This window comes from Hyla sarda, chromosome 6 (assembly GCF_029499605.1).
Source record: "Hyla sarda isolate aHylSar1 chromosome 6, aHylSar1.hap1, whole genome shotgun sequence".
Classification (NCBI taxonomy): domain Eukaryota; kingdom Metazoa; phylum Chordata; class Amphibia; order Anura; family Hylidae; genus Hyla; species Hyla sarda.
Genome location: NC_079194.1, coordinates 259,475,211 through 259,502,977, shown reverse-complemented (window position 1 = coordinate 259,502,977; position 27,767 = coordinate 259,475,211). Strand labels below are relative to the sequence as shown.

General features: G+C 44.0%; 1 protein-coding gene and 1 long non-coding RNA gene across 4 annotated transcripts in view; one reads left to right on the top strand and one right to left on the bottom strand.

The window, feature by feature from the left end:
- The window catches only part of LOC130276983 (uncharacterized), a 114,575-nt gene that overhangs the window by 12,224 nt on the left and 74,584 nt on the right, over positions 1–27,767 (top strand). The gene's annotated exons all lie outside the window — the stretch shown is intronic.
- Positions 17,874–27,767, bottom strand: part of SLC25A45 (solute carrier family 25 member 45) — a 197,744-nt gene continuing 187,850 nt past the window's right edge. For all 3 annotated transcript variants that reach the window (XM_056527082.1, XM_056527084.1, XM_056527083.1), the window contains 5 exons: positions 24,871–24,914; positions 24,693–24,764; positions 24,226–24,408; positions 21,769–22,036; positions 17,874–18,361 (listed from right to left, as the gene is read on the bottom strand). In XM_056527082.1, coding sequence (XP_056383057.1) covers positions 18,093–18,361; positions 21,769–22,036; positions 24,226–24,408; positions 24,693–24,764; positions 24,871–24,914 — 836 coding nt within the window. In that variant the 3' untranslated portion in view covers positions 17,874–18,092. The remainder of the gene's footprint in view (positions 18,362–21,768; positions 22,037–24,225; positions 24,409–24,692; positions 24,765–24,870; positions 24,915–27,767) is intronic.

Here is a 27,767-nt window from a genome sequence, read left to right as displayed (position 1 = left end):
GGGAAAACAAGCATTTTAGGTTAAAAAAATTTTTTTTTTTTACATATACAAATATCATGAAACACCTGTGGGGTATAAAGGTTCACTTAACCCCTTGTTACGTTCCCCGAGGGGTCTAGTTTCCAAAATGGTATGCCATGTGTTTTTTTTTTGCTGTCCTGGCACCAAAGGGGCTTCCTAAATGCGGCATGCCCCCAGAGCAAAATTTGCTTTCAAAAAGCCAAACGTGACTCCTTCTCTTCTGAGACCTGTAGTGCGCCAGCAGAGCACTTTTCACCCCCATATGGGGTGTTTTCTGAATCGGGAGAAATTGGGCTTCAAATTTTGGGGGGTGTTTTCTGCTATTACCCTTTTTAAAAATGTAAAAATTTTGGGAAACCAAGCATTTTAGGTAAAAAAAAATAAAAAATGTTCACATATGCAAAAGTCGTGAAACACCTGTAGGGTATTAAGGTTCACTTAACCCCTTGTTACGTTCCCCGAGGGGTCTAGTTTCCAAAATGGTATGCCATGTGTTTTTTTTTTTGCTGTCCTGGCACCAAAGGGGCTTCCTAAATGCGGCATGCCCCCAGAGCAAAATTTGCTTTCAAAAAGCCAAATGTGACTCCTTCTCTTCTGAGACCTGTAGTGCGCCAGCAGAGCAATTTTCACCCCCATATGGGGTGTTTTCTGAATCGGGAGAAATTGGGTTTCAAATTTTGGGGGGTATTTTCTGCTATTACACTTTTTAAAATGTTAAATTTTTGGGAAACCAAGCATTTTAGGTAAAAAAAAAATTTTTTTTTTTTACATATGCTAAAGTCGTGAAACACCTGTGGGGTATTAAGGTTCACTTTACCCCTTGTTACGTTCCCTGAGGAGTCTAGTTTCCAAAATGGTATGCCATGTGTGTTTTTTTGCTGTTCTGGCACCATAGGGGCTTCCTAAAGGTGACATGCCCCCCAAAAACCATTTGACGCTCCTTCCCTTCTGAGCCCTCTACTGCGCCCGCTGAACAATTAACATAGACATATGAGGTATGTGCTTACTCGAGAGAAATTGGGTTTCAAATACAAGTAAAAATTTTCTGCTTTTTACCCCTTTCAAAAATTCAAAAATTGGGTCTACAAGAAAATGCGAGTGTAAAAAATGAAGATTTTGAATTTTCTCCTTCACTTTGCTGCTATTCCTGTGAAACACCTAAAGGGTTAATACACTTACTGAATGTCATTTTGAATACTTTGGGGGGTGTAGTTTTTATAATGGGGTCTTTTATGGGGTATTTCTAATATGAAGGCCCTTCAAATCCACTTCAAACGTGAACTGGTCCATGAAAAATAGCGAGTTTGAAAATTTTGTGAAAAATTTCAAAATTGCTGCTGAACTTTGAAGCCCTCTGGTGTCTTCCAAAAGTAAAAACTCATAAATGTTATGATGCAAACATAAAGTAGACATATTGTATATGTGAACCCCAAAAAAATATATTTTGAATATCCATTTTCCTTACAAGCAGAGAGCTTCAAAGTTAGAAAAATGCAAAATTTTCATTTTTTTCATCAAATTTGGTGATTTTTCACCAGGAAAGGATGCAAGTTACCATAAAATTTAAAGTAGAATATGTCACGAAAAAACAATCTCGGAATCAGAATGATAACTAAAAGCATCCCAGAGTTATTAATGTTTAAAGTGACAGTGGTCAGAATTGCAAAAAACGCTCCGGTCCTTAAGGTGAAAAAGGGCTCGGTCCTTAAGGGGTTAAGGACTTTTATGCTGTACATACTTTATGGTAAAATACACATGTTTTATTTATTCTGTGGGTCAATTCGATTAAAATGATACCCATGATGACATACTTTTATATTATTGTACGGCTTAAATAAAATCGCAAACTTTTTAACCAAATTAGTGCCTTTAAAATCACTCTATTTTTCTGACCTATAAAATTTTTAATTTTTCCGTACAAACTGCGGTATGAGGGCTCCTTTTTTGCGCCGTGATCTGTAATTTTGTATACCACATTTGAATATATAAAGCATTTAATGCATTTTTTGTAATTTTTTTGTTTGTTTTTGTATAAAATGTTATAAAAAAAAAAAAAAAAAAAAAAGGACTTTGGACTTTTTTTTTACGTTCACGCCATTCACCATACAGGATAATTAACTTTATATTTTCATAGTTTGGATATTTACACATGCGGCGATACCAAATATGTTTATACATTTTTTTTTAATTTTTTTACTTTTTTGGGGGGTAAAATGGGGAAAAACAGACAATTTACATTTTTATTGGGAAGGGGATTTTTCACAATTTTTTTACTTATTTGTTACTTTTATTTTTACAGTTTAACCCCTTAAGGACCAGGCCATTTTATACCTTAAGGACCGGAGCGTTTTTTGCAATTCTGACCACTGTCACTTTAAACATTAATAACTCTGGAATGCTTTTAGTTATCATTCTGATTCCGAGAATGTTTTTTCGTGACATATTCTACTTTAACTTAGTGGTAAAATTTTATGGTAACTTGCATGCTTTCTTGGTGAAAAATCCCAAAATTTGATGAAAAAAATGAAAATTTTGCATTTTTCTAACTTTGAAGCTCTCTGCTTGTAAGGAAAATGGATATTCAAAATATATATTTTTTTGGGTTCACATAAACAATATGTCTACTTTATGTTTGCATCATAAAATTTATGAGTTTTTACTTTTGGAAGACACCATAGGGCTTCAAAGTTCAGCAGCAATTTTGAAATTTTTCACAAAATTTTCCAACTCACTATTTTTCAGGGACCAGTTCAGTTTTGAAGTGGATTTGAAGGGTCTTCATATTAGAAATACCCCATAAATGACCCCATTATAAAAACTACACCCCCTAAAGTATTCAAAAAAAACATTCAGTAAGTGTATTAACCCTTTAGGTGTTTCACAGGAATAGCAGCAAAGTGAAGGAGAAAATTAAAAATCTTCATTTTTTACACTCGCATGTTCTTGTAGACCCAATTTTTGAATTTTTGCAAGGGGTAAAAAGGAGAAAATTTTTACTTGTATTTGAAACCCAATTTCTCTCGAGTAAGCACATACCTCATATGTCTATGTTAATTGTTCGGTGGGCGCAGTAGAGGGCTCAGAAGGGAAGGAGCGACAAATGGTTTTTGGGGGGCATGTCGCATTTAGGAAGCCCCTATGGTGCCAGGACAGCAAAAAAAAACACACGGCATACCATTTTGGAAACTAGACCCCTCAGGGAACGTAACAAGGGGTAAAGTGAACCTTAATACCCTACAGGTGATTCACGACTTTTGCATATGTAAAAAAAATATATTTTTTTTTTACCTAAAATGCTTGGTTTCCCAAAAATTTTACATTTTTAAAAAGGGTAATAGTAGAAAATACCCCCCAAAATTTGAAGCCCAATTTCTCCCGATACAGAAAACACCTCGCATGGGGGTGAAAAGTGCTCTGCTGGTGCATTACAGGTCTCAGAAGAGAAGGAGTCACATTTAGCTTTTTGAAAGCAAATTTTGCTCTGGGGGCATGCCGCATTTAGGAAGCCCCTATGGTGCCAGAACAGCAAAAAAAAACACATGGCATACCATTTTGGAAACTAGACCCCTCGGGGAACGTAACAAGGGGTAATGTGAACCTTAATACCCTACAGGTGTTTCACGACTTTTGCATATGTAAAAAAATATATATTTTTTTTACCTAAAATGCTTGGTTTCCCAAAATTTTTACAATTTTAAAAAGGGTAATAGCAGAAAATACCCCCCAAAATTTGAAGCCCAATTTCTCCCGATTCAGAAAACACCCCATATGGGGGTGAAAAGTGCTCTGCTGGCCCACTACAGGTCTCAGAAGAGAAGGAGTCACATTTGGCTTTTTGAAAGCGAATTTAGCTCTGGGGGCTTGCCGCATTTAGGAAGCCCCTATGGTGCCAGGACAGCAAAAAAAAAACCACATGGCATACCATTTTGGAAACTAGACCCCTCGGGGAATGTAACAAGGGGTAATTTGAACCTTAATACCCTACAGGTGTTTCACGACTTTTGCATATGTAAAAAAATATATATTTTTTTTACCTAAAATGCTTGTTTTCCCAAAAATTTTACATTTTTTAAAAGGGTAATAGCAGAAAATACCCCCCAAAATTTGTTAGGCAATTTCTCCCGAGTACGGCCATACCCCATATGTGGCCCTAAACTGTTGCCTTGAAATACGACAGGGCTCCAAAGTGAGAGTGCCATGCGCATTTGAGGCCTAAATTAGGGACTTGCATAGGGGTGGACATAGGGGTATTCTACGCCAGTGATTCCCAAACAGGGTGCCTCCAGCTGTTGTAAAACTCCCAGCATGCCTGGACAGTCAACGGCTATCTGGCAATACTGGGAGTAGTTGCTTTGCAACAGCTGGAGGCTCCGTTTTGGAAACAGTGGCGTACCAGACGTTTTTCATTTTTATTGGGGAGGGGGGTTGTATAGGGGTATGTGTATATGTAGTGTTTTTTACTTTTTATTTTATTTTGTGTTAGTGTAGTGTAGTGTTTTTAGGGTACAGTCGCACGGGCGGGGGTTCACAGTAGTTTCTCGCTGGCAGTTTGAGCTACGGCAGAAAATTTGACGCAGCTCAAACTTGCAGCCGGATACTTACTGTAATCCTCCGCCCATGTGAGTGTACCCTGTACGTTCACATTGGGGGGGGGGGGGGGGAAATCCAGCTGTTGCAAAACTACAACTCCCAGCATGTACGGTCTATCAGTGCATGCTGGGAGTTGTAGTTTTGCAACCGCTGGAGGCTCCGTTTTGGAAACAGTGGCGTACCAGACGTTTTTCATTTTTATTGGGGAGGGGAGGGGGGCTGTGTAGGGGTATGTGTATATGTAGTGTTTTTTACTTTTTATTTTATTGTGTGTTAGTGTAGTGTAGTGTTTTTAGGGTACAGTCGCACGGGCGGGGGGTTCACAGTAGTTTCTCGCTGGCAGTTTGAGCTGCGGCAGAAATTTTGCCGCACCTCAAACTTGCAGCCGGATACTTACTGTAATCTTCCGCCCATGTGAGTGTACCCTGTACGTTCACATTGGGGGGGGGACATCCAGCTGTTGCAAAACTACAACTCCCAGCATGTACGGTCTATCAGTGCATGCTGGGAGTTGTAGTTTTGCAACAGCTGGAGGCACACTGGTTGTGAAACACCGAGTTTGGTAACAAACTCAGTGTTTTGCAACCAGTGTGCCTTCAGCTGTTGCAAAAGCTACAACCCCCAGCATGTACGGACAGCGGAAGGGCATGCTGGGTGTTGTAGTTATGCAACAGCTGGAGGCATACTACTTTGGCTGGGGATGCTGGGGATTGTAGTTATGCAACAGCTGGAGACACACTGGTTTGCTACTTAACTCAGTGTGCCTTCAGCTGTTGCAAAACTACAACTCTCAGCAGTCACCGACAGCCAACGGGCATGCTGGGAGTTGTAGTTATGCAACCACCAGATGCACCACTACAACTCCCAGCATGCACTTTAGCTGATTGTGCAAGCTGGGAGTTGTAGTTTCACAACAGCTGAAGGTACACTTTTCAATAGAAAGAATGTGCCTCCAGCTGTTGCAAAACTACAAGTCCCAGCATGCCCATAAGGGCATGCTGGGAGTTGTGGTGGTCTGCCTCCTGCTGTTGCATAACTACAGCTCCCAGCATGCCCTTTTTGCATGCTGGGAGCTGTTGCTAAGCAACAGCAGGAGGCTGTCACTCACCTCCAACGATCCTCGCTGCATCAGGTCAGTCCCTCGTCGTCTCCGCCGCCGCCGCTGCTCCTGGGGCCCCGATCCCAACAGGGGCGCCGGGGATCGGGGTCCCCAGCACCCGGGGTGCACGTCCCGCACCCGCTCACGTCCTCCGGAAGAGGGGCGGAGCGGGTTGCGGGAGTGACACCCGCAGCAGGCGCCCTGATTGGTCGGCCGGTAATCCGGCCGACGAATCAGGGCGATCGTGAGGTGGCACCAGTGCCACCTCACCCCTGCTGGCTCTGGCTGTTCGGGGCCATCTCTGACGGCCCCGATCAGCCAATAATTCCGGGTCACCGGGTCACTGGAGACCCGATTGACCCGGAATCCGCCGCAGATCGCTGGACTGAATTGTCCAGCGATCTGCGGCCATCGCCGACATGGGGGGTCATAATGACCCCCCTGGGCGATATGCCCCGATGCCTGCTGAACGATTTCAGCAGGCATCGGGCACCGGCTCCGCTCCAGATGGTTGCGGGGGGCCGGTAAAACACATGACGTTCTCATACGTCATGTGTCCTTAAGGACTCGGAAATGGAGACGTATGAGAACGTCATGTGTCCTTAAGGGGTTAATAGGCCCTCAGGGGACTATTTATAGCAATAATTTGATTGCTAATACTGTTCAGTGCTATGCATAGGGCATAGCACTGATCAGTGTTATTGGCTATCTTCTGCTCGATCTCAGACCAGAGCAGAAGATGCCGGAAGACGGACAGAGTCAGGTGAGGGGACCTCCGTCCACCATTACAGATGATCGGATTGCATTTTTCTGACCGCACTCCCGCAATCTGTATTGATCATGGCATCTGAGGGGTTAATGGCAGACATCCGCGCAATCGTGGATGTTGGCCATTACCCACGGGTCCCTGGCTGCTATCAGCAGCGGGAACTACCGCGCATGACTCGAGCATTGCTCCGATGCTTGGGGTCATGTACAGGACGTAAATGTACGTCCTGGTGCGTTAAGTACCACCTCATCAGGATGTACATTTACGTCCTGTGTCATTAAGGGGTTAATGTGAATGAAAAAAATGGCCACTAGGTGGCTCTGTTCTGTTCCCAAACAGTTAGCTTGGTCTCCTTCCGGACTTGGACTAGCAAGTCCAAACTCTGGAATTGCGTGCGGGGCATGGCAAGGAACAGCTCTCCCAGGCTTCAGTGATGTCGCCCCTGCTGGGGAATGCCCACTTTCTCCTGCCAGGAGCTCACACAATGTGAGCAAGGGAAAGGAATGATACACAGCTTTTAAAAGTACGGAAATTTTGGTCTGTGCCAAAATTGGAAAAAACCTGACCAACTCTCCATTTTACTGAGACAACCCGAAAAAGGGGCATGGTTGTCTGGAAAAGTAGGCATGGTCACCAAAAAGGGGGCATGTCCCCGACATTTTTGACAAAAAAAACATATTTACTAAGGTTTCCACAGAAAATGTGGTGGATTTGAGCTGAAGAAAACCCCACAGATCAGAGCATGTGTAAAAAAAAAAAAAAAAAAAAATTGTAGGGAAATCTTAATAAATGCTGTGGAAACACTTTTAGGGAATTAAAACCCACAAAAGAAAACTCCACTCCACTCCACTCTTAGTATAAACCTATTTGCAACCATTTAAAGGGTAGCTCCCACCATCCTATTTTTTTTTTCTGTCCCTGCCTATTGCCAATATATTCCTAACCCCCTCCCTGCTTTTAATTTAAATTTTTACTATATTAAAAATGCTTTTTGTCTGCCTGGCAGTGTGCTCACTACCAGGCAGACTTCCCCAGCAGGCACAACGTCACTGATGCCTGCTGGGGGGGACTTCCGCCCTTAGTTCATCTACACAGGGTGCCTCCAGCTGTTTCATCACTACAACTCCCAGCTTGCCCTGACATCTATTGGCTGTCAGGGCATGCTGGGAGTTGTAGTACTGAAACAGCTGGAGGCACCCTGTGTAGATAAACTATTAGTTACATGCGGCGCTAGCCTGTCCCCTCCGTCTCCCCATACTTTTATTATTATTATTTTTTATTAAAATTGTTTCCAATTTTCATTTGAAAACCGGCCACTAGGAGGGAGACCCCTAGTGGCCGGTTTTCAAATGAAAATTGGAAACAATTTTAATAAAAAATAATAATAATAAAAGTATATTGGAGATATGTTGTACTGCAACATATCAAAAAATTAAGTTGGTGACAGTGCCCATTTAAGTACTGGGTCTCCCCACTGTTGAAAAATTTAGCCATATTCCTGTTGTTTTCAATTATCAAATAAAAAGCCTTGCAACTTACACCTAAATAAGTGTCTGAGGGGGAGATTTATAAAAACCTGTCCAGAGGAAAAGTTGCCCATAGCAACCAATCAGCTCACTGCTTTCATTTTTAACAAGGCCTCTGCAAAATGAAAGAAGCGATCTGATTGGTTGCTATGGGAAACTGGAAAACTTTTCCTTTGCTCAGGTTTTGATAAATCTCCTCCTATATCCTTTTACTTACCGTATAAGCCGACCCGAATATAAGCCGAGGCCCCTAATTTCACCCCAAAATCCCAGGAAAAGTTATTGACTCGCGTATAAGCCTAGGGTGGGAAATACATCATCCCCCCCCCCCTGTCATCATCCAGACCCCTGTCATTAACACCCTCATCATCATCACCCTGTCATCATCCCCCCCTTCATCATTACCGCCTGTCATCATCCCACACCCCCCCTTCATTATCCCCTTGTCATCATCCCCTCCCCCCCTTCATTATCCCCTTGTCATCATCCCCTCCCCCCCCTTCATCATCCCCTTGTCATCATCCCACCCACCCCCCTCCATCATCCCCTTGTCATCATCACCACATGTCATCAGCCCCCCCCCTTCATCATCACCGCTTGTCAATGTCTGATACAGTGGTCTTCAACCTGCGGACCTCCAGATGTTTCAAAACTACAACTCCCAGCAAGCCCGGGCAGCCATCGGCTGTCCGGGCTTGCTGGGAGTTGTAGTTTTGAAAGCTCTGGAGGTCCGCAGGTTGAAGTCCACTGCGGCCTTCGACATCATCCAGACCCCCTCACCCCCTTTAGTTCTGTACTCGCCTCCGCTCGGCGGAACGTTAGGGTGCGCTGGTCCGGTGCTGCAGAACTGTCCGGTGGGGAGGTCATCCGGTGGGATAGTGGTTCCGGGCTGCCATCTCCGCTCTTCGGGCCCGGAATAGAGGCGTTGCCTTGACGACGACGCAGAGCGACGTTGGTAATGAACGTCCCTCTGCGTCGTCGTCAAGGCAATGTGACTATTCCGGGGCCGGGCCCGAAGCGCGGAGAAGAGGCCCCCCCGGTGAAGATGGCAGCCCGGAACCACTATCCCACCGGACAGTCCTGCAGCACCGGACCAGCGCACCCTAACGTCCCGCCGAGCGGAGGTGAGTACAAAACTAAAGGGGGTGAAAGGGGGGGGGCTGGATGATGTCGAAGGCCGCAGTGGTCTTCAACCTGCGGACCTCCAGAGGTTTCAAAACTACAACTCCCAGCAAGCCCGGACAGCCGATGGCTGCCCGGGCTTGCTGGGAGTTATAGTTTTGAAACATCTGAAGGTCCGCAGGTTGAAGACCACTGAGGGCGGAGAGTTCACTCGAGTATAAGCCGAGGGGAGGTGTTTTCAGCACGAAAAATCGTGCTGAAAAACTTGGCTTATACTCGAGTATATACGGTAGTACCATTCGGCAGATGTTACAGTTGGGTCTTTATTACTTTCCCAGACCAGATCTTGCAGATCAGTAACCCCCTTGTTACAAGTTAATACTATTCTTAAGTTTTCTGCACTAAATAGCAATATCTGTGATAAACTTAGCTTAAAACGCATACTCATCGCCATATTAAGGTTATGTAATGTACAGAGCCGTAGTAGGGCCGCAATATTGAACTACCATATTTTTCGCCCTATAGGACGCACCGGCGTGTAAGACTCACCCAATTTATAGGTGCAAAATCTAAAAAAGTTAAGATTTTGAACCCAATAGTGGTCTTCAACCTGCGGACCTCCAGATGTTGCAAAACTACAACTCCCAGCATGCCCGGACAGCTGTTGGCTGTCTGTGCATGCTGGGAGTTGTAGTTTTGCAACATCTGGAGGTCCGCAGGTTGAAGACCACTGGTATAGGAGGTAATACTCACGTGTCCCTACCGCAGTCACCGCTGCCCTGGATGTCGCTTCATCGCTGTCGCCGTGTCCCCGTCGCTCCGGAACATCTCTGCTGCCGGGTATCCTCGCTCTCCGTTGCCGCCATCACGTCATTACGCACGCCGACGCACGTACGCGACAACGTGATGACTAGGAAGGAGAGCGCCGGCCATACAGGGGATCCCGGCACGGAGCAGACACCGAGGAGGCAGGCAAGGTCCCTCCTGGTGTCCTGTAAGCACTAAACCGGCTATTCAGTCGGGCTGTTCGGGACCACCGCGGTGAAATCGCGGCGGTCCCGAACAGCCCGACTGAACAGCCGGGTTAGTGTTATTTTCGCTTCAGACGCACCGGTCAGCTTTGATCGCCGCGTCTGAAGCATTAATACAGGGCATCACCGCGACCGGTGATGTCCTGTATTAGCCGCGGGTCCCGGCCATTAATGGCCGCAGGGACCGCCGCGATAGGGGTGTATTCGCCGTATAAGACGCACCAAGTGCATCTTATATGGCGAAAAATACGGTAAGTAACCTAATGTAGCTCTATATGCCTCCACTTTCATACAGAGGCATATAGGATTACTTTTGTTATCTCACTTCCAGGGGAGACAACAGCTCATGGGTGTTCTATAGCCCTGTAATTTGGAACACTGACATTAACCCCTTAAGGACGCAGCCCAATTTCACCTCTAGGACGCAGCCCTTTTTTGCACATCTGACCACTGTCACTTTAAACATTAATAACTCTGGAATGCTTTTACTTATCAATCTGATTCCGAGAGAGTTTTTTCGTGACATATTCTACTTTAACATAGTGGTAAATTTTTGTGGTAACTTGCATCCTTTCTCCAAATTTGATGAAAAAATTTAAAATTTTGCATTTTTTCTAACTTTGAAGCTCTCTGCTTGTAAGTAAAATGGATATTCCAAATAATTTTTGGGTTCACATATACAATATGTCTACTTTATGATTGCATCATAAAATTGACGTTTTGTTTAACTTTTGGAAGACATCAGAGGGCTTCAAAGTTCAGCAGCAATTTTCCAATTTTTCACCAAATTTTCAAACTTTATATTTTTCATGGACCAATTCAGGTTTGAAGTGGATTTGAAGGGTCTTCATATTAGAAATACCCCATAAATGACCCCATTATAAAAACTGCACCCCCCCCCCCCCCCCAAAGTATTCAAAATGACATTCAGTAAGTGTTTTAACCCTTTAGGTGTTTCACAGGAAAAGCAGCAAAGTGAAGGAGAAAATTCAAAATCTTCATTTTTTACACTCGCATGTTCTTGTAGACCAAGTTTTTTTAATTTTTCAAGGGGTAAAAGGATACATTTTATACTTGAATTTGTAGCCCAATTTCTCTCGAGTAAGCATGTACCTCATATGTCTATGTAAATTGTTCTGCGGGCTCAGAAGCGAAGGAGCGACAAGGGGATTTTTTAAACGTTTTTTTTAAAATAGTTTTTGGGGGACATGTTGCATTTAGGAAGCCCCTATGGTGCCAGAACAGCACATGGCATACCATTTTGGAAACTAGAACCCTTGAGGAATGTAACAAGGAATTAAGTGAGCCTTAATACCCCACAGGTGTTTCACGACTTTTGCATATGTGTGTGTAAAAAAAAAAAAAAAAAAAAAATTCACTAAAATGTGTTTCCCCCCAAATTTCACATTTTTGCAAGGGTTAATAGCAGAAAATACACCCCAAAATTTGTAACCCCATCTCTTCTTAGTATGGAGGTACCCCATAAGTTGACCTGAAGTGCACTACGGGCGAACTACAATGCTCAGAAGAGAAGGAGTCATATTTGTCTTTTTGAGAGCAAATTTTGCTCGGGGGGCATGTCGCATTTAGGAAGCCCCTATGGTGCCAGGACAGCAAAAAAAAAAAAAAACACATGGCATATCATTTTGGAAACTAGACCCCTTGAGGAACGTAACAAGGGATAAAGTGAACCTTAATACCCCACAGGTGTTCACGACTTTTGCATATGTAAAAAAAAAAAATTTTGCAAAAATTTTACATTTTTAAAAAAGGTAATAGCAGAAAATACCCCCCAAAATTTGAAGCCCAATTTCTCCCGATTCAGAAAACACCCCATATGGGGATGAAAAGTGCTCTGCTGGTGCACTACAGGAGTCACATTTGGCTTTTTGGAAGCAAATTTTGCTCTGAGGGCATGCCGCATTTAGGAAGCCCCTATGGTGCCAGAACAGCAAAAAAAAAAAACACATGGCACACAATTTTGGAAACTAGACCCCTTGGGGAACGTAACAAGAGGTAAAGTGAACCTTAATACCCCACAGGGGTTTCACGACTTGCATATGTAAAAAAAAAAAAAAAATAATAATAATAATTTTTTTTTTTTACACTAAAATGCTTGTTTTCCCCCAATTTTTACAAGGGATAATAGCAGAAAATACCCCCCAAAATTTGTAACACGATCTCTTCTGAGTATGGAAATACCCCATAAGTGGACGTGAAGTGCACTGGGGGCGAACTACAATGCTCAGAAGAGAAGGAGCATCATTGAGCTTTTGGAGAGAGAATTTGGCCATATGCATTTACAAAGCCCCCTGTGGTGCCAGAACAGTGGACCCCCCCCCCCACATGTGACCCCATTTTTAAAACTACACCCCTCACGGAATGTAATAAGGGGTGCAGTGAGAATTTTACACCCCACTGGCTTTTTTTTACGGATCTTTGGAACAGTGGGCTGTGCAAATTAAAAAAACATTTTCATTTTCACAGACCCCTGTTTCAAAGATCTGTCAGACACCTGTGGGGTGTAAATGCTCACTATACCCCTTGTTACATTCCGTGAGTGGTGTAGTTTCCAAAATGGGGTCACATGTGGGTATTTATTTTGCGCTTATGTCAGAACCGTTGTAAAATCAGCCACCCCTGTGCAAATCACCAATTTAGACCTCAAATGTACATGGTGCACTCTCCCTTCTGAGCCTTGTTGTGCGCCGCAGAGCACTTTGCGCCCACATATGGGGTATCTCCGTACTCAGGAGAAATTGCGTTACAAATTTTGGGGGCTTTTTTTCTTTTACCGCTTGTGAAATTTTAAAGTATGGGGCAACACCAGTATGTTAGTTTAAAAAAAAAAACAAAAAAAAAAAACAACTTTTTTGCACACTAACATGCTGGTGTAGACCCCAACTTTACCTTTTCACAAGGGGTAAAAGGAGTAAGCCCCCCCCCCCCCAAAAAAAAAAAATTGTTAGGCAATTTCTCTCGTGTACGGCGATACCCCATATGTGGCCCTAAACTGTTGCCTTGAAATACGACAGGGCTCCAAAGTGAGAGAGCACCATGCGCATTTGAGGCCTTAATTAGGGATTTGCATAGGGGTGGACATAGGGGTATTCTAAGCCAGTGATTCCCAAACAGGGTGCTTCCAGCTGTTGCAAAACTCCCAGCATGCTTGGACAGTCAATGGCTGTCTGGAAATGCTGGGAGTTTTTGTTTTGCAACAGCTGGATGCTCCGTTTTGGAAACACTGCCGTAGGATACGTTTTTCATTTTTATTGGGGGGTGGGCAGTATATGTAGTGTTTTACTCTTTATTTTGTGGTAGTGTAGTGTTTTTAGGCTACATTCACACTGACGGCGGATTACACTGAGTCTCCCGCTAGGAGTTTGAGCTGCGGCGGAAAATTTGCGGCAGCTCAAACTTGAAGCCGGGAACTCCCTGTAATCCGCCGCCAGTGTGAATGTAACCTGTACATTCACATGGGAGGGGGGGCAAAACTACAACTCCCAGCATGCACTGACAGAATGTGCATGCTCAGAGTTGTAGTTTTGCAACAGCTGGAGGCACACAGGTTCTATTACTTAGTATTTTCCAACCAATTACCTAACTCGGTATTTCCCAACCAGTGTGCCTCCAGCTGTTGCAGAACTACAACTCTCAGCATGTATTGATTGCCAAAGGGAATGCTGGGAGATGTAGGTATGCAACAACTGGAGGCACGCAAGTACAACTTCCAGCATGCCGAGACAGCCTTTTGCTGTTCCTGAATGCTGGGAGTTGTAGTTTTGCAAGATTTAGAGGGGTTCAGGCTGGAGATCACTGACAGTGGTCTCTAAACTGTAGCCCTCCAGACGTTGCAAAACTACAAATCTTAGCATGCTAAGACAGCAAACTACTGTCTGGGCATGCTGGGAGTTGTAGTTTTGTAACATCTGGAGGGCTACAGTTTAGAGACCACTCTCCAAACTGTCGCCCTGCAGATGTTGCTAGGCAACAGACTCCCGGACACTTACCGGCGGCGGTCACTTACCCGGCGGCGGAGCTCCAGATGGCGGCGGCGGGTCCGGGACACCGATGGGTGGGCATAGCGGGGGGAACCGAACTTTAACCCCCCCAGTCTGCTATTGGTCGGTCGCTCCGGACGATCAATAGCAGGGATAGGAGGGGTGGCACCCCTGCCACCTCACTCCTATCCCTTCAGGGAGATCGAGGGTGTCTTGGACACCCCTGATCCCCCTTATTTTATTGCGGCGACGCCGTTGGTGGGCAGGGGGAGAGCTATCCCCCTGCAAACACCATAGATGCCGTGATCAGAACTGATCACGGCATCTATGGGGTTAATGCTGCCGGGACGGGCGCGATCGCTGCCCCCGGCAGCTGCGGTGGGACTCCGGCTGTGATTGACAGCTGAGTTCCGCCGGCTATCTCCTGCGCTGCCCGCGGCAGAGCAGGAGATCGCTTGGACGTATGCATACGTCCATTTGCGCGAACGTGTAGTTCGCCTGGACGTATGCATACGTCCAATAGCGGGAAGGGGTTAAAAGGGTGCTCCGGTGGAAAACTTTATAAAAAATAAAAAAAAGTGTACCTGTCATCAACAAACTTTTTATGAATTGTAGATTATACCATTATATGTATATTTGTAATATACAGGGTGGGCCATTTATATGGATACACCTTTAATAAAACGGGAATGGTTGGTGATATTAACCTCCTGTTTGTGGCACATTAGTATATGTGAGGGGGGTAACTTTTCAAGATGGGTGGTTACCATGGCGGCCAGTTTGAACTTGCCCATTTTGAATTCAACTTTTGTTTTTTCAATAGGAAGAGGGTCATGTGATACATCCAACTTATTGGGTATTTCACAAGAAAAAACAATGATGTGCTTGGTTTTAACGTAACTTTATTCTTTCATGAGTTACTTACAAGTTTCTGACCACTTATAAATGTGTTCAATGTGCTGCCCATTGTGTTGGATTGTCAATACAACCCTCTTCTCCCACTCTTCACACACTGATAGCAACACCGCTGGAGAAATGCTAGCACAGGCTTCCAGTATCCGTAGTTTCAGGTGCTGCACATCTCGTACCTTCACAGCATAGACAATTGCCTTCAGATGACCCCAAAGATAAAAGTCTAAGGGGGTCAGATCGGGAGACCTTGGGGGCCATTCAACTGCCCCACGACGACCAATACACTTTCCAGGAAACTGTTCATCTAGGATTGCTCGGACCTGACACCCATAATGTGGTGGTGCACCATCTTGCTGGAAAAACTCAGGGAACGTGCCAGCTTCAGTGCATAAAGAGGGAAACACATCATCATTAGCATATCCAGTGGCCTTGAGGTTTCCATTGATGAAGAATGGCCCCACTATCTTCGTACCCCATATACCACACCATACCATCAATTTTTGTGTTCCAACAGTCTTGAAGGGATCTATCCAATGTGGGTTCAGACCAATAGCGGTGGTTTTGTTTGTTAACTTCACCATTCACATAAAAGTTTGCCTCATCACTGATCAAAATCTTCTGTGTAAACTGAGGGTCCTGTTCCAATTTTAGTTTTGCCCATTCTGCGGCACCTGAAACTACTGATACTGGAAGCCTGTGCTAGCATTTCTCCTGTGGTGTATATAGCAGTATATAGCAGTGTATACGGATACTGGAAGCCTGTGCTAGCATTTCTCCTGTGGTGTTGCTATCAGTGTGTGAAGAGTGGGAGAAGAGGGTTGCATTGACAATCCAACACAATGGGCAGCACATTGAACACATTTTATAAGTGGTCAGAAACTTGTAAATAACTCATGAAAGAATAATGTTACATTAAAACCAAGCAAATCATTGTTTTTCTTATGAAACTCCCAATAAGTTTGTGTCACATGACCCTCACCTATTGAAAAAACAAAAGTGGGATTCAAAATGGCCAACTTCAAAATGGCCGCCATGGTAACCACCCATCTTGAAAAATGTCCCCCCTCACATATACTAATGTGCCACAAACAGGAAGTTAATATCACCAACCATTCCCATTTTATTAAGGTGTATCCATATAAATAGCCCACCCTGTACATTGGTAACAAAAAAAAGTGTATATTTAGTACTGGAAGGATGAAGTAATTTACAAATCTGTTTAACTTTCTGACTAGAGATGAGCGAACTTACAGTAAATTTGATTCGTCACGAACTTCTCGGCTCGGCAGTTGATGACTTATCCTGCGTAAATTAGTTCAGCCTTCAGGTGCTCCGGTGGGCTGGAAAAGGTGGATACATTACTAGGAAAGAGTCTCCTAGGACTGTATCCACCTTTTCCAGCCCACCGGAGCACCTGAAAGCTGAACTAATTTATGCAGGAAAAGTCATCAACTGCCGAGCCGAGAAGTTCGTGACGAATCGAATTTACTGTAAGTTCGCTCATCTCTATTTCTGACATCAGTTGATTTAAAGTGTACCTGTCGTCTGCAAAAGCTTTTGATATAATGTAGATAATACTATTATTACTATTAAAAAATGTGCATATTTTTGGGTGGAAAAATGCTGTCCATGCAGCTATTGGATGTGTGTCTGTCAGGAGTCCAAATTCAGGAAGCGTGGTTGGATAAGCAGGGTTCTGTACACTGAGGACAAGCAGGGCTTTGTGACATGCCCCCGGATCACACATCAGGATGATTGACAATCCAGGCCCCTGCTTGTCCTGCCCTCACCTCCTGTATTTAGACTCATCACAGAGACACACATGCAATAGCTGCAGGGACAGCATTTTTCCACACAAAAATATGCACATTTTTTTAATAGCAATAGTAAGTAATAATAGTATTATCTACATTATATCAAAAGTTTTTGCTGACGACCAGGTACACTTTAAATCAACTGATGTCAGAAAGTTAAACAGATTTGTAAATTACTTCATCCTTCCAGTACTTTGTGGCGGCTGTAAACTACAGAGGAAATTATTTTCTTTTGGGATTTCTTTTCTGTCACGGCCACAGTGCTCTCTGCTGACACCTCTGTCCATGTCAGGAACTGTCCAGAGCAGGAGAAAATCCCCATAGCAAACATATGCTGCTCTGGACAGTTCCTAAAATGGACAGATGTGTCAGCAGAGAGCACTGTGGTCAGACAGAAAAGAAATTCAAAAAGAACTTCCTCTGGAACATACAGCAGCTGATAAGTACTGGAAGGATTAAGAATTTTTAATAGAAGTAATTTACAAATCTTTTTAACTCTCTGGCACCAGTTGATTTAAAAAAAAATAAAGTTTTCCACCGGAGAACCCCTTTAAATCAAACTAGTAATACAGTACAATAAGTCAGAAGACAACAATTTACATGTGTTTTGTTTTCCACTTTAATAAAATAAGAATAAAAAACAGAATCCTGATGTCTCTGGTCATTATTTTTGTTATAGAATATAGTTGCCACACAATGGTTGAAAGACAAGTTGGACTTGTAAAATTCTTGCTGGTCCCAACTAGAGATGAGTGAACTTACAGTAAATTCGATTCGTCACGAATTTCTCGGCTCGGCGGTTGCTGACTTTTCCTGCATAAATTAGTTCAGCTTTCCGGTGCTCCGGTGGGCTGGAAAAGGTGGATACAGTCCTAGGAAAGAGTCTCCAAGGACTGTATCCACCTTTTCCAGCCCACGGGAGCACCTGAAAGCTGAACTAATTTATGCAGGAAAAGTCATCAACTGCCGAGCCGAGAAGTTCATGACGAATCGAATTTACTGTAAGTTCGCTCATCTCTAGTCCCAACAACAATGTTTTAGGTTTTAATTTCTTTAGCAGCTGAATATCTTTCCAATAATATTCAAGTAGACAACCATAAAATGTACGGTTTTTGACACGGCTTTGGTTCAGTTCTTGCGGGATTTTATATCAGTCTACATGTTTACAAATTGATAGTAAAAAAAAAAGCCATATTTAGTAACAAATTTATTTAAATGTCTCTAGAAGCTTTTCATAGCTAAGAAAAGTCACTGCATTGACAGGAAAGGCACGAAGACTGTTTGCTGTGAGACCCTTACAGAGCACACAGAACCCTTCTTGCTTAATGCTCTTAGAAATACAGTCAAATATTCCACGATATTGGACACCTTGTATTCCATCCATCTGCAAACGGCTCTTTATGACATCCAATGGGTTTGCAGATGCCCATCCCAATGTTCCAGCACAACCACCAGCAAACAGCATAGTCCATGGATCTAAAAATAAGTTAACATTGAGTTGACAAACATGTACTAATACATTTAACAAAACATTGTGATTCTGTTTCTAATTATCATAATTTACACAATGTTCCTCTGATCATTACACCATTGTACACCTCTACAGCTGGCGTCTCAAACTCAAATTATCTGGGGGCCACTGTAGGTAGCAGCTGGGTGAGGCTGGGCCGCATGCGTCCCTTACATATAATGCCTCCATCATGCGCCCCTCATAATCCACCAGCAAACCCCCCCTACCCCCATGTGGTAATAGCATGAGCTGACGGATGATGGGGGTGCTACTTCAGGAGGTTCCCCACATTAGGTAGGCAGCAGGTTCCCCACATTAGGTAGGTAGTAGCAGGTTCCCCACATTAAGTAGAAGCAGGTTCCCCACATTAGGCAGGATTGTCATCGTCGTCGTCCCCCCCTCACACACAGACAGACAGACACTTACACATGCACACACACATAGACTCACTTACCTGTCCTGCGCTTCTCCTCTCCAGCGGTGGCCTGACGAGTGACGTCACTAACGTCCTCCTGTGCGGGTCTGGGGAGGGACTTCACGTGTGCGACGTCCCTTATCAGACGCCGGCCAACCGGAGACTGGGAGGAGGGTGGGGTAAGTGAAGCTTAACGGTATTTAGCGCTGCTTGCCCGAAGCAGGGCTAAATGCCTGAAGAAGTTACCTGCCCGGAACTGCATGTATCGGGCGTCGAGCAATACAAATTACACATACCTGGTGTGGGCCACAAACTTTCGTTTGTGACCCCTGCTCTAAAAGGTTACATTTCTGAAGACACTATCCAATTTGCTAGAAAGGAATATCTCAATTATATAATATCTGGCCATATGCCTTTCTAGATTAATCCAAAGTAAAAAAAAATGCTTTATTTGTGGATCTCATTTATTGAAGATAGTAGTTGTATCATGATATTGGCATCTAAGTGATTGTGTGAGTGTTGATTAGAGCATACCTGAGTAGTATTACACATTGTGCTCCGACCACTTGCCCCACTCTCCCCTGCTGCTAGCAGGGCTGGGATTCGCATTGCGGAACGTGCCAGCATGCGAAGTCACTTACCTCGGTCCTCCACTGCCTCTTCCGCTAAGCTCCAGCGCGCGTGTCCCTGTCTCATCGGGCCCGCGTGCGCCGGAGCTCTGAAATTTAAAGGGCCAGAACGCCCATAATTATGTGCAACACCTGACACTAATCTATAAGTCCCTACACCTCCCACTCTTCCCTGCTGGATCTTCAGTGCCATTTGCCTGAGATTAAGCGTTCCCTTTTCTGTTTGCCTAGCCCGTTTTCTGACCCTTCCGCTACGTTATTGACTACGCACCTTTGCAGCCTGCCTTGACCTTCCGCTAAGTCCGACTTCATCTCTGCCTCATCCTTCTGTACTTCGCCTCGCCCAGCTATCTGTGTGGTCGAGACGTAATGGGGGTAGCGACCTTGGTGTCGCCTGCTTCAGCAAGCCCACCTGCAGCACCTTACACTCCGCTCCCCGATACGGCCAGTGTCATCAGCCACACAAGTCAGTGGATCCACATTCAGCCATGTTACAATTTGTATCTATCTCCTATGTGCCTATTTCTGCATTTTTTTCTTTTCCTTGAGCCATACTAGTTTTGATATAACAATAAGAACTGGAGTGAAGGAGAATGAACTGTTCTTTTTATGTCTGAACTATTCATGCATACCCTCTGCAGACACATTTCTTTATGAGAGTGTTTTTAGATTTAAGGTGCTCATATAAAAAAGGAGAACTCCAGAATAGAAAAACTCAGCCAGTCACCGGCTGCAGCGAAGTCCTGACTCGGCCGGCGATAGGCTGGGCGGCAGTGATGTTTTCGGCCCTGGCACCTGCTTCAGCGGCCGAAAACGTCACACTGCCTCTCAGCCTATCACTGGCCGAATCGGGACTTCACTGCGGCCGGTGATTGGCTGAGTGCAGTATGACTCGCTAACCACCGGCAAACAGGAAGAGGATCGCGGCGGAGACCTGAGTGGGTTACCGGAGGCATCAGGGAAGCAAGGGAAGGTATGTACCTGTTTATTTTTTTGACTGCAGGCAGTATGGAGGAAGTTTTTCTATTCTGGAGTTCTCTTTTAAGAAGCTGTCATCTGAATGCTCCTTAGGCCAACAGTTGCTCCTCCTAGCCCCCAGACACATAAATGTCCAAGTGTGTTTTCTATGAGACAAGGGGGAAAAAACTGCAGCTAGACATTCCTGGCAGCAGCCTAGCTTCAAGAATAACATATGGATTAAGTGTTGAAATTCAACATGCTCAAAAGGGCTGCAATGAATCGATATTGATAAAAATAAATAACGGGATTTGTCAAGGATGTATCCCGTCATTGATTAATCAAGCTCCAATTCGTTGTTAAGCAAAAAATGAGTAACAAATGTCATGACGCCAGTGCTATGACATTTGTAACTAATTTTTTGGGTCAGCGCTGTATTTCTGCTGGCGGTACTGTACTCTGCCTGCTCCTAGTGCGAGAATATAAATTTACAGTGCTGTGATGTCATATTCTCTGCCGGGAGCTCTGAGCTCTTAGTCGGCACCAATTGACCAATAAGAGCTCCTGGCGAGAAATATCAAATCACTGCACAGTAACTTCATATTCCCATCTGGAACCCAGCCAGCCGGGGTGCAAAGCGCAGTGCTCCCTCATCTCTGTATGAGGTTAAGAGGTGCAGACACCATCAGTTAGGGCATAATGCGATCTAAGAGAATGTCCATTTCCTTACTTTGCTGTCCTGCATGACTGACATACAGGGCTGCATGATGGGAGTGGGTTAGGGCAGGGAGGAGCTGTGATGCTGCGAGAGTTGGCTGGCCCAATTTACAAACCACTGGCAAAGTAAGGAAAAGGACCTTCTCTTAGATCGTATTATGTCTTAACTGATGGTGCCTGCACTTCCATACCTCGTATGGAGGTGACAGTTTCGCTTTAAATGCTAAATCCGTGTTTTCATAGGCTATCCAGGCATGCTGTGATTTGTAGTTTTGCAAAAATTGGAGGCCCCCTGCTTGGAAAATACTAAATAAAAGAATCTAAACCCAGTATGAACAAGTAGCACATCTGTCATCTTTTTTTCCAAATACCCTTAAATCTAAGCCATGATTGCCCTTGGGAACCCATGCATCTGGAGGAAAACAAACTCAGCTGAGATATGTAAGACTACAAATCACAATAATTACATGAAGACAAGACTTTGCCCTCAGGCACATAGATTACATGACATTATATGGATACACTGAATATCCAAATAGGCCCTAACAAAGACAATTATCCATAAGTTGTAAAGAAAGTAAACTATAAAAGTAATCTATAAAGTACTACATTTCTTAATATTCAGTGACTAATATCAACTCTCTGATAGTTTTACCTGGTGTTTTGCCATCACTAGTCATCCATTCGCAAATCACTTTATATGTTAAGAAATATATTCCACAAGTGGGCACATCTCGGAAAAGCAATGCAGTTGACCCCCTGTAGAGACCTGTAATGCCCTCTGTTTTAAGTATGCTCACAGCACAATGAAAAGGCCCATGATACCGTGCCTGCAGATTGTCTGTTTTTGCTTTCCTCTTAAATGACTGGGTTTGGTTCTGCAACCTCACTTTTATCAGGTCAACTGGAGCTGTAAAATAAACCTGCAGAAATATGAGCGTTTACGGCTGTTTGGCTATTGCTCCAGAGCACAAAATTTTAAATTTTTATAACACTTTAAATCAAGATATTACAGGGCAGATAGGGGATAAAATGTTAGATTGCAGGAATCCCGCCGCAGGAGATCTCTCCCCCGCGACATCCCCCCCCCCCCCCACGATCTCTGGGTCGGCAGAAGGAAAACGGTCACTCGTATACCTACACTAAACCCAATACAATGGTTTATTTAATATTCAAATCCAGCTGGCAGGGCCGTCAGCAGCGCACAATTCACAGAAGAAAGAAGCCGATATTCAGAGGGACTGGGCGCCAGACTGCAGGTACGTATATGAGTCAGGGACCCTGCATCGGTCTTCCGTTCACTCGCACTATAACCCGGTGTATTGGGTTTAGTGTGGGTGAATGGGTGACCGTTTTCCTTTAACGTCAGTTGGTATGCTCCTACACAATCCATCCATAGCATGTACAGCTTTACTGCTTTATAGAGAATATTATGACTTACTGACATACAAAGTGACATGATACATAGATGTCATATTTTTCGATTTGAATAACTTATTCTTTTCTTATTTTTAAAGGGGTACTCCGTTCAAAAAAAATTTTTTTAAATCAACTGGTGCCAGAATGTCAAACAGATTTGTAAATTACTTCTATTTAACCCCTTAAGGACTCAGGGTTTTTCCGTTTTTTCCTCCTTACCTTTTAAAAATCATAACCCTTTCAATTTTCCACCTAAAAATCCATATTATGGCTTATTTTTTGCGTCACCAATTCTACTTTGCAGTGAAATCAGTAATTTTACCCAAAAATTCACGACGAAACGGAAAAAAAATCATTGTGCGACAAAATCGAAGAAAAAAAACGCCATTTTGTAACTTTTGGGGGCTTCCGTTTCTATGCAGTGCATATTTCGGTAAAAATGATACCTTATCATTATTCTGTAGGTCCATACGGTTAAAATGATACCCTACTTATATAGGTTTTATTTTTTCGTACTTCTGGAAAAAATCATAACTACATGCAATTTATACGTTTAAAAATATATTTTTATAGTTCGGACATTTACGCACACGGCGATACCACATATGTTTATTTTTATTTACACTTTTATTTTTTTTTATGGGAAAAGGGGGGTGATTCAAACTTTTATTAGGGAAGGGGTTAAATGATCTTTATTAACACTTTTTTTTTTTTGCAATGTTATAGGTCCCATAGGGACCTATAACACTGCACACACTGATCTCCTATGCTGATCACTGGTGTGTATTAACACGCCTGTGATCAGCGTTATCGGCGCTTGACTGCTCCTGCCTGGATCTCAGGCACGGAGCAGTCATTCATCGATCAGACACCGAGGAGGCAGGTAAGGGCCCTCCCGGTGTCCTGCAAGCTGTTCGGGACGCCGCGATTTCACCGCGGCGGTCCCGAACAGCCCAACTGACTAGCCGGGATACTTTCACTTTCGCTTTAGAAGCAGCGGTCAGCTTTGACCGCCGCTTCTAAAGGGTTAATACCGCACAATGCCGCGATCGGCGATGTGTGGTATTAGCCGCGGGTCCCGGCCGTTGATGAGAGCCGGGACCGACGCGATGTGATGCGCTTCATATCGCGGGAGCCAGCGCAGGACGTAAATATACGTCCTGCGTCTTTAAAGGGTTAAAAATCTTAATCCTTCCAGTACTTACCTGCTGTATGATCCACAGGAAGTTCTTTTCTTTTTTAATTTATTTTCTGTCTAACTACAGTGCTCTCTGCTGACACCTCTGTCTCAGGAACTGACAAGAGCAGGATAGGTTTGCTATGGGGATTTGCTTCTGCTCTTGACAGTTTCTGAGACAGAAAGAGGTGTCAGCAGAGAGCACTGTGGTCAGACAGAAAATAAATTAAAAAAGTAAATAACTTCCTGTGGAGCATACAGCAGCTGATAAGTACTGGAATATTGAGATTTTTAATTAGAAGTATATAACAAATCTGTTTAATGTTCTGGCACCAGGTGATTTAAAAAAAATATATATATAGATTTTCACCGGAGTACCCCTTTAATGAATATGTGAATAGCCATGTAAAACATCTTGAAATATTGTTATGTTTCTGTTGTTAGTGTACACAATAGATTAAGATTAAAAAATATATGAAATAACAGCGAAACTCAGAGAACACATGCAAAACGTACCTGTACCCATCCTGAAATGCAACCAGCTACAAAAACATGTTGGTTTTGTGGTCGATTTTTCCAGTCTTTACATTCTGTGCCAGTTATGTAGAGCAATGCATTACTATATGATCCAAACATTAAGGAATTACTGACGGCCACACTGCCAACAGGAAAACCCATTCCTTTATAAAATCCCAAAATCTAAGGACAAGTAAAAAATAACAATCACTTAATAAATAATATTGGTTTTGTTTTTATTTTGCTTTGCTGTCTGTCTCCAGCAGCGCTGCAAAAAACAGGGAGACAAATCACCTCAAGTGCGGGGTGTGTGTTTAAGGGGAGGGGGCTAAACTGAAGGCTCAAAGTGACTGGCAAGTGGCTCCCTACTGCCTAGATGCTGCAGTCGTATGGACCATGGCATCTTGGCACATAAATGGCTGAGATTTGAGTCATGCACTAAACAATAAATATCAGTAACTACTCACTGTTTCTTTCTTGTAAGTCTTCACTATGCAGTCTACAATTCCACGGTACCTAGACAGCGTTTGCAAACGCACCTACAACAAGGCAGACTATGTCATATCATATCACTGACAGCAAACTGTAGATTAAAAGTACTTTTATAATAATGGTTTCCTTAAAAGAAAGTCATAGGTCATTCACCTTAACTGTGTCTATAGGATGTCCAACAACAATTCCAAGGGCTCCTGAAAAATAGAAAGTTAAGAAAAATTAATGGGTCACAGTTATCAAAGCTCTATTGGCAAAGTTTGTAGACTTGTTTGAATATCACATGCGCATGACAAATTAAAATTTATAAATGTGTGTTCCCATTAAATGAAAGCAATGCTGAAGGCAGAAGGGGGAGATTTATCAAAACTAGTGTTAGAGGAAGAGGGGTGCAGATGCCCATAGCAACCAATCAGATTGCTCATTTAATTTTTCAGAGGCTTTTTTAAAACTAAAAAATATCGATATACACTGCTTAAAAGAAATAAAGGGAACACTTAAACAACACAATGTAACTCCAAGTCAATCACACTTCTGTAAAATCACACTGTCCTCTCAGGAGGCAACACTGATTGACAATCAATTTCACATGCTGTTGTGCAAATGGAACAGACAATTGGAAATAATGGGCAATTAGCAAGACACCCCCAATAGTGGTTCTGCAGGTGGTGACCAAAGACCACATCTCAGTTCCTATGCTTCCTGGCTCATGTTATGGTCACTTTTGATAGCTGGCGGTGCTTTCACTCTAGTGGTAGCATGAGATGGAGTCTACAACCCACACAAGTGGCTCACGTAGTGTAGATCATCCAGGATGGCACATCAATGCGAGCTGTGGCAAGAAGGTTTGCTGTGTCTGTCAGCGTAGTGTCCAGAGCATGGTGGCACTACCAGGAGACAGGCCAGTACATCAGGAGGCGGGGAGGAGGCCGTAGGAGGACAAGAAACCCAGCAGCAGGACCACTACCTTCGCCTTTGTTCAAGGAGGAGCAGGAAGAGCACTGCCAGAGCCCTGCAAAATGACCTCCAGCAGGCCACAAATGTACATGTATCCACTCCAACGGTCAGAAACAGACTCCATGAGGGTGGTATGAGGGCCCGACGTCCACAGGTGGGGGTTGTGCTTACAGCCCAACACCGTGCAGGACGTTTGGCATTTGCCAGAGAACACCAAGATTGGCAAATTCGCCATTGGAGCCCTGTGCTCTTCACAGGTGAAAGCAGGTTCACACTGAGCACATGTGACAGAGTCTGGAGACGCCGTGGAGAACGTTCTGTTGCCTGCAACATCCTCCAGCATGACCGGTTTGGCGGTGGGTCAGTAATGGTGTGGGGTGGCATTTCTTTGGGGGGGCCGCACAACCCTCCATGTGCTTGCAAGAGGTAGCCTGACTGCTATTGGGTACCGAGATGAAATATTCAGACCTCTTGTGAGACCATATGCTGGTGCGGTTGGCCCTGGGTTCCTCCTAATGCAAGACCTTATGTGGTTGGAGTGTGTCAGAATTTCCTGCAAGAGGAAGGCATTGGTGCTATGGACTGTTCCGCCCGTTAGCCAGACCTGAATACGATTGAGCCCATCTGGGACATCATGTCTTGCTCCATCCTCCAACGACACATTGCACCACAGACTGTCCAGGAGTTGGCAGATGCTTTAATCCAGGTCTGGACATCCCTCAGGAGACCATCCACCACCTCACCAGGAGCATGCCCAGGCGTTGTATGGTGTTCATATGGGCACTTGGAGGCCACACACATTACTGAGCCTCATTTTGACTTGTTTTAAGGACATTACATCAAAGTTGGATCAGCCTGTAGTGTGGTTTTCCACTTTGATTTTCAGTGTGACTCCATATCCTGACCTCCATAGGTTGATAAATTAGATTTTTGTTTGATTTTGTTGTCAGCACATTCAACTGTAAAGACAAAAGTATTTACATAAGATTAGTTCATTCATTCAGATCTAGGATGTGTTATCTTAGTATTCCCTTTATTTTTTTGAGCAGTGTATATAAAACTCAATGTATGTGTGTATGTTCCAGCATCACTTCCAAATGGCTGAAGATATTAACATGAAACTTGGTACCCATGTTAGTTATATGTCAACAACAAACATAGGATAGGTAATTTAACCCATACCCACCCCCATTTGCCAGAGTCAGAGATTTTGTTTAAAGTCCCATACAAGTCTAGAGGGAATATATGTTACTGTATAACTTCCAAATAGCTGGAGATATTTCAATAAAACTCAGTCACATGTTACTTATGTCCACTAAAAATATAGGATTGTTAATTTAACCCAAAACCTTCACTCATTTGCAAGGGTGGGTGTTGCAAGGGTGTTGTTTAAAGGGGTTCTCCGGTGCTAAAACATCTTATCCCCTATCCAAAGGATAGGGGAAAAGATGCCTGATCGCGGGAGTCCCGCTGCTGGGGACCCCCGGGATCATGCACGCGGCACCCCGTTTGTAATCAGTCCCCGGAGCGTGTTCGCTCCGAGACTGATTACCGGCGACTACAGGGCGGGCAGGGTGTGACGTCACGCTCCGCCCCTCAATGCAAGCCTACGGGAGGGGGCGTGATAGCTATCACGCCCCCTCCCGTAGGCTTGCATTACGGGGCGGAGCGTGACGTCACACGCCGACACAAGCGTGAATTCACACGCCGCCCGCCCTGTAGTCGCCCGTAATCAGTCCCGGAGCGAACACACTCCGGGGACTGATTACAAACGGGTTGCCGCGTGCATGATCCCGGGGGTCCCAAGCGGCGGGACTCCCGCGATCAGGCATCTTATCCTCTATCCTTTGAATAGGGGCATAAGATGTTTAAGCACCGGAGAACCCCTTTAAAGTAAAATGCAAATCTATGGGAAATGTATGTTCCAGCGTAACTTCAGTACGGTAGAGATATTTCGATAATACTTGGTCACGTTATTTTAATGTCAAATAAAACTATAAAATAGTTCAAATTAACCCTAACCTACCCCCTTATGTGAAGGATTGTTTTTTTGCTTCAAGTCCCATGCAATTAAATAGGACTTCTGGTAACCT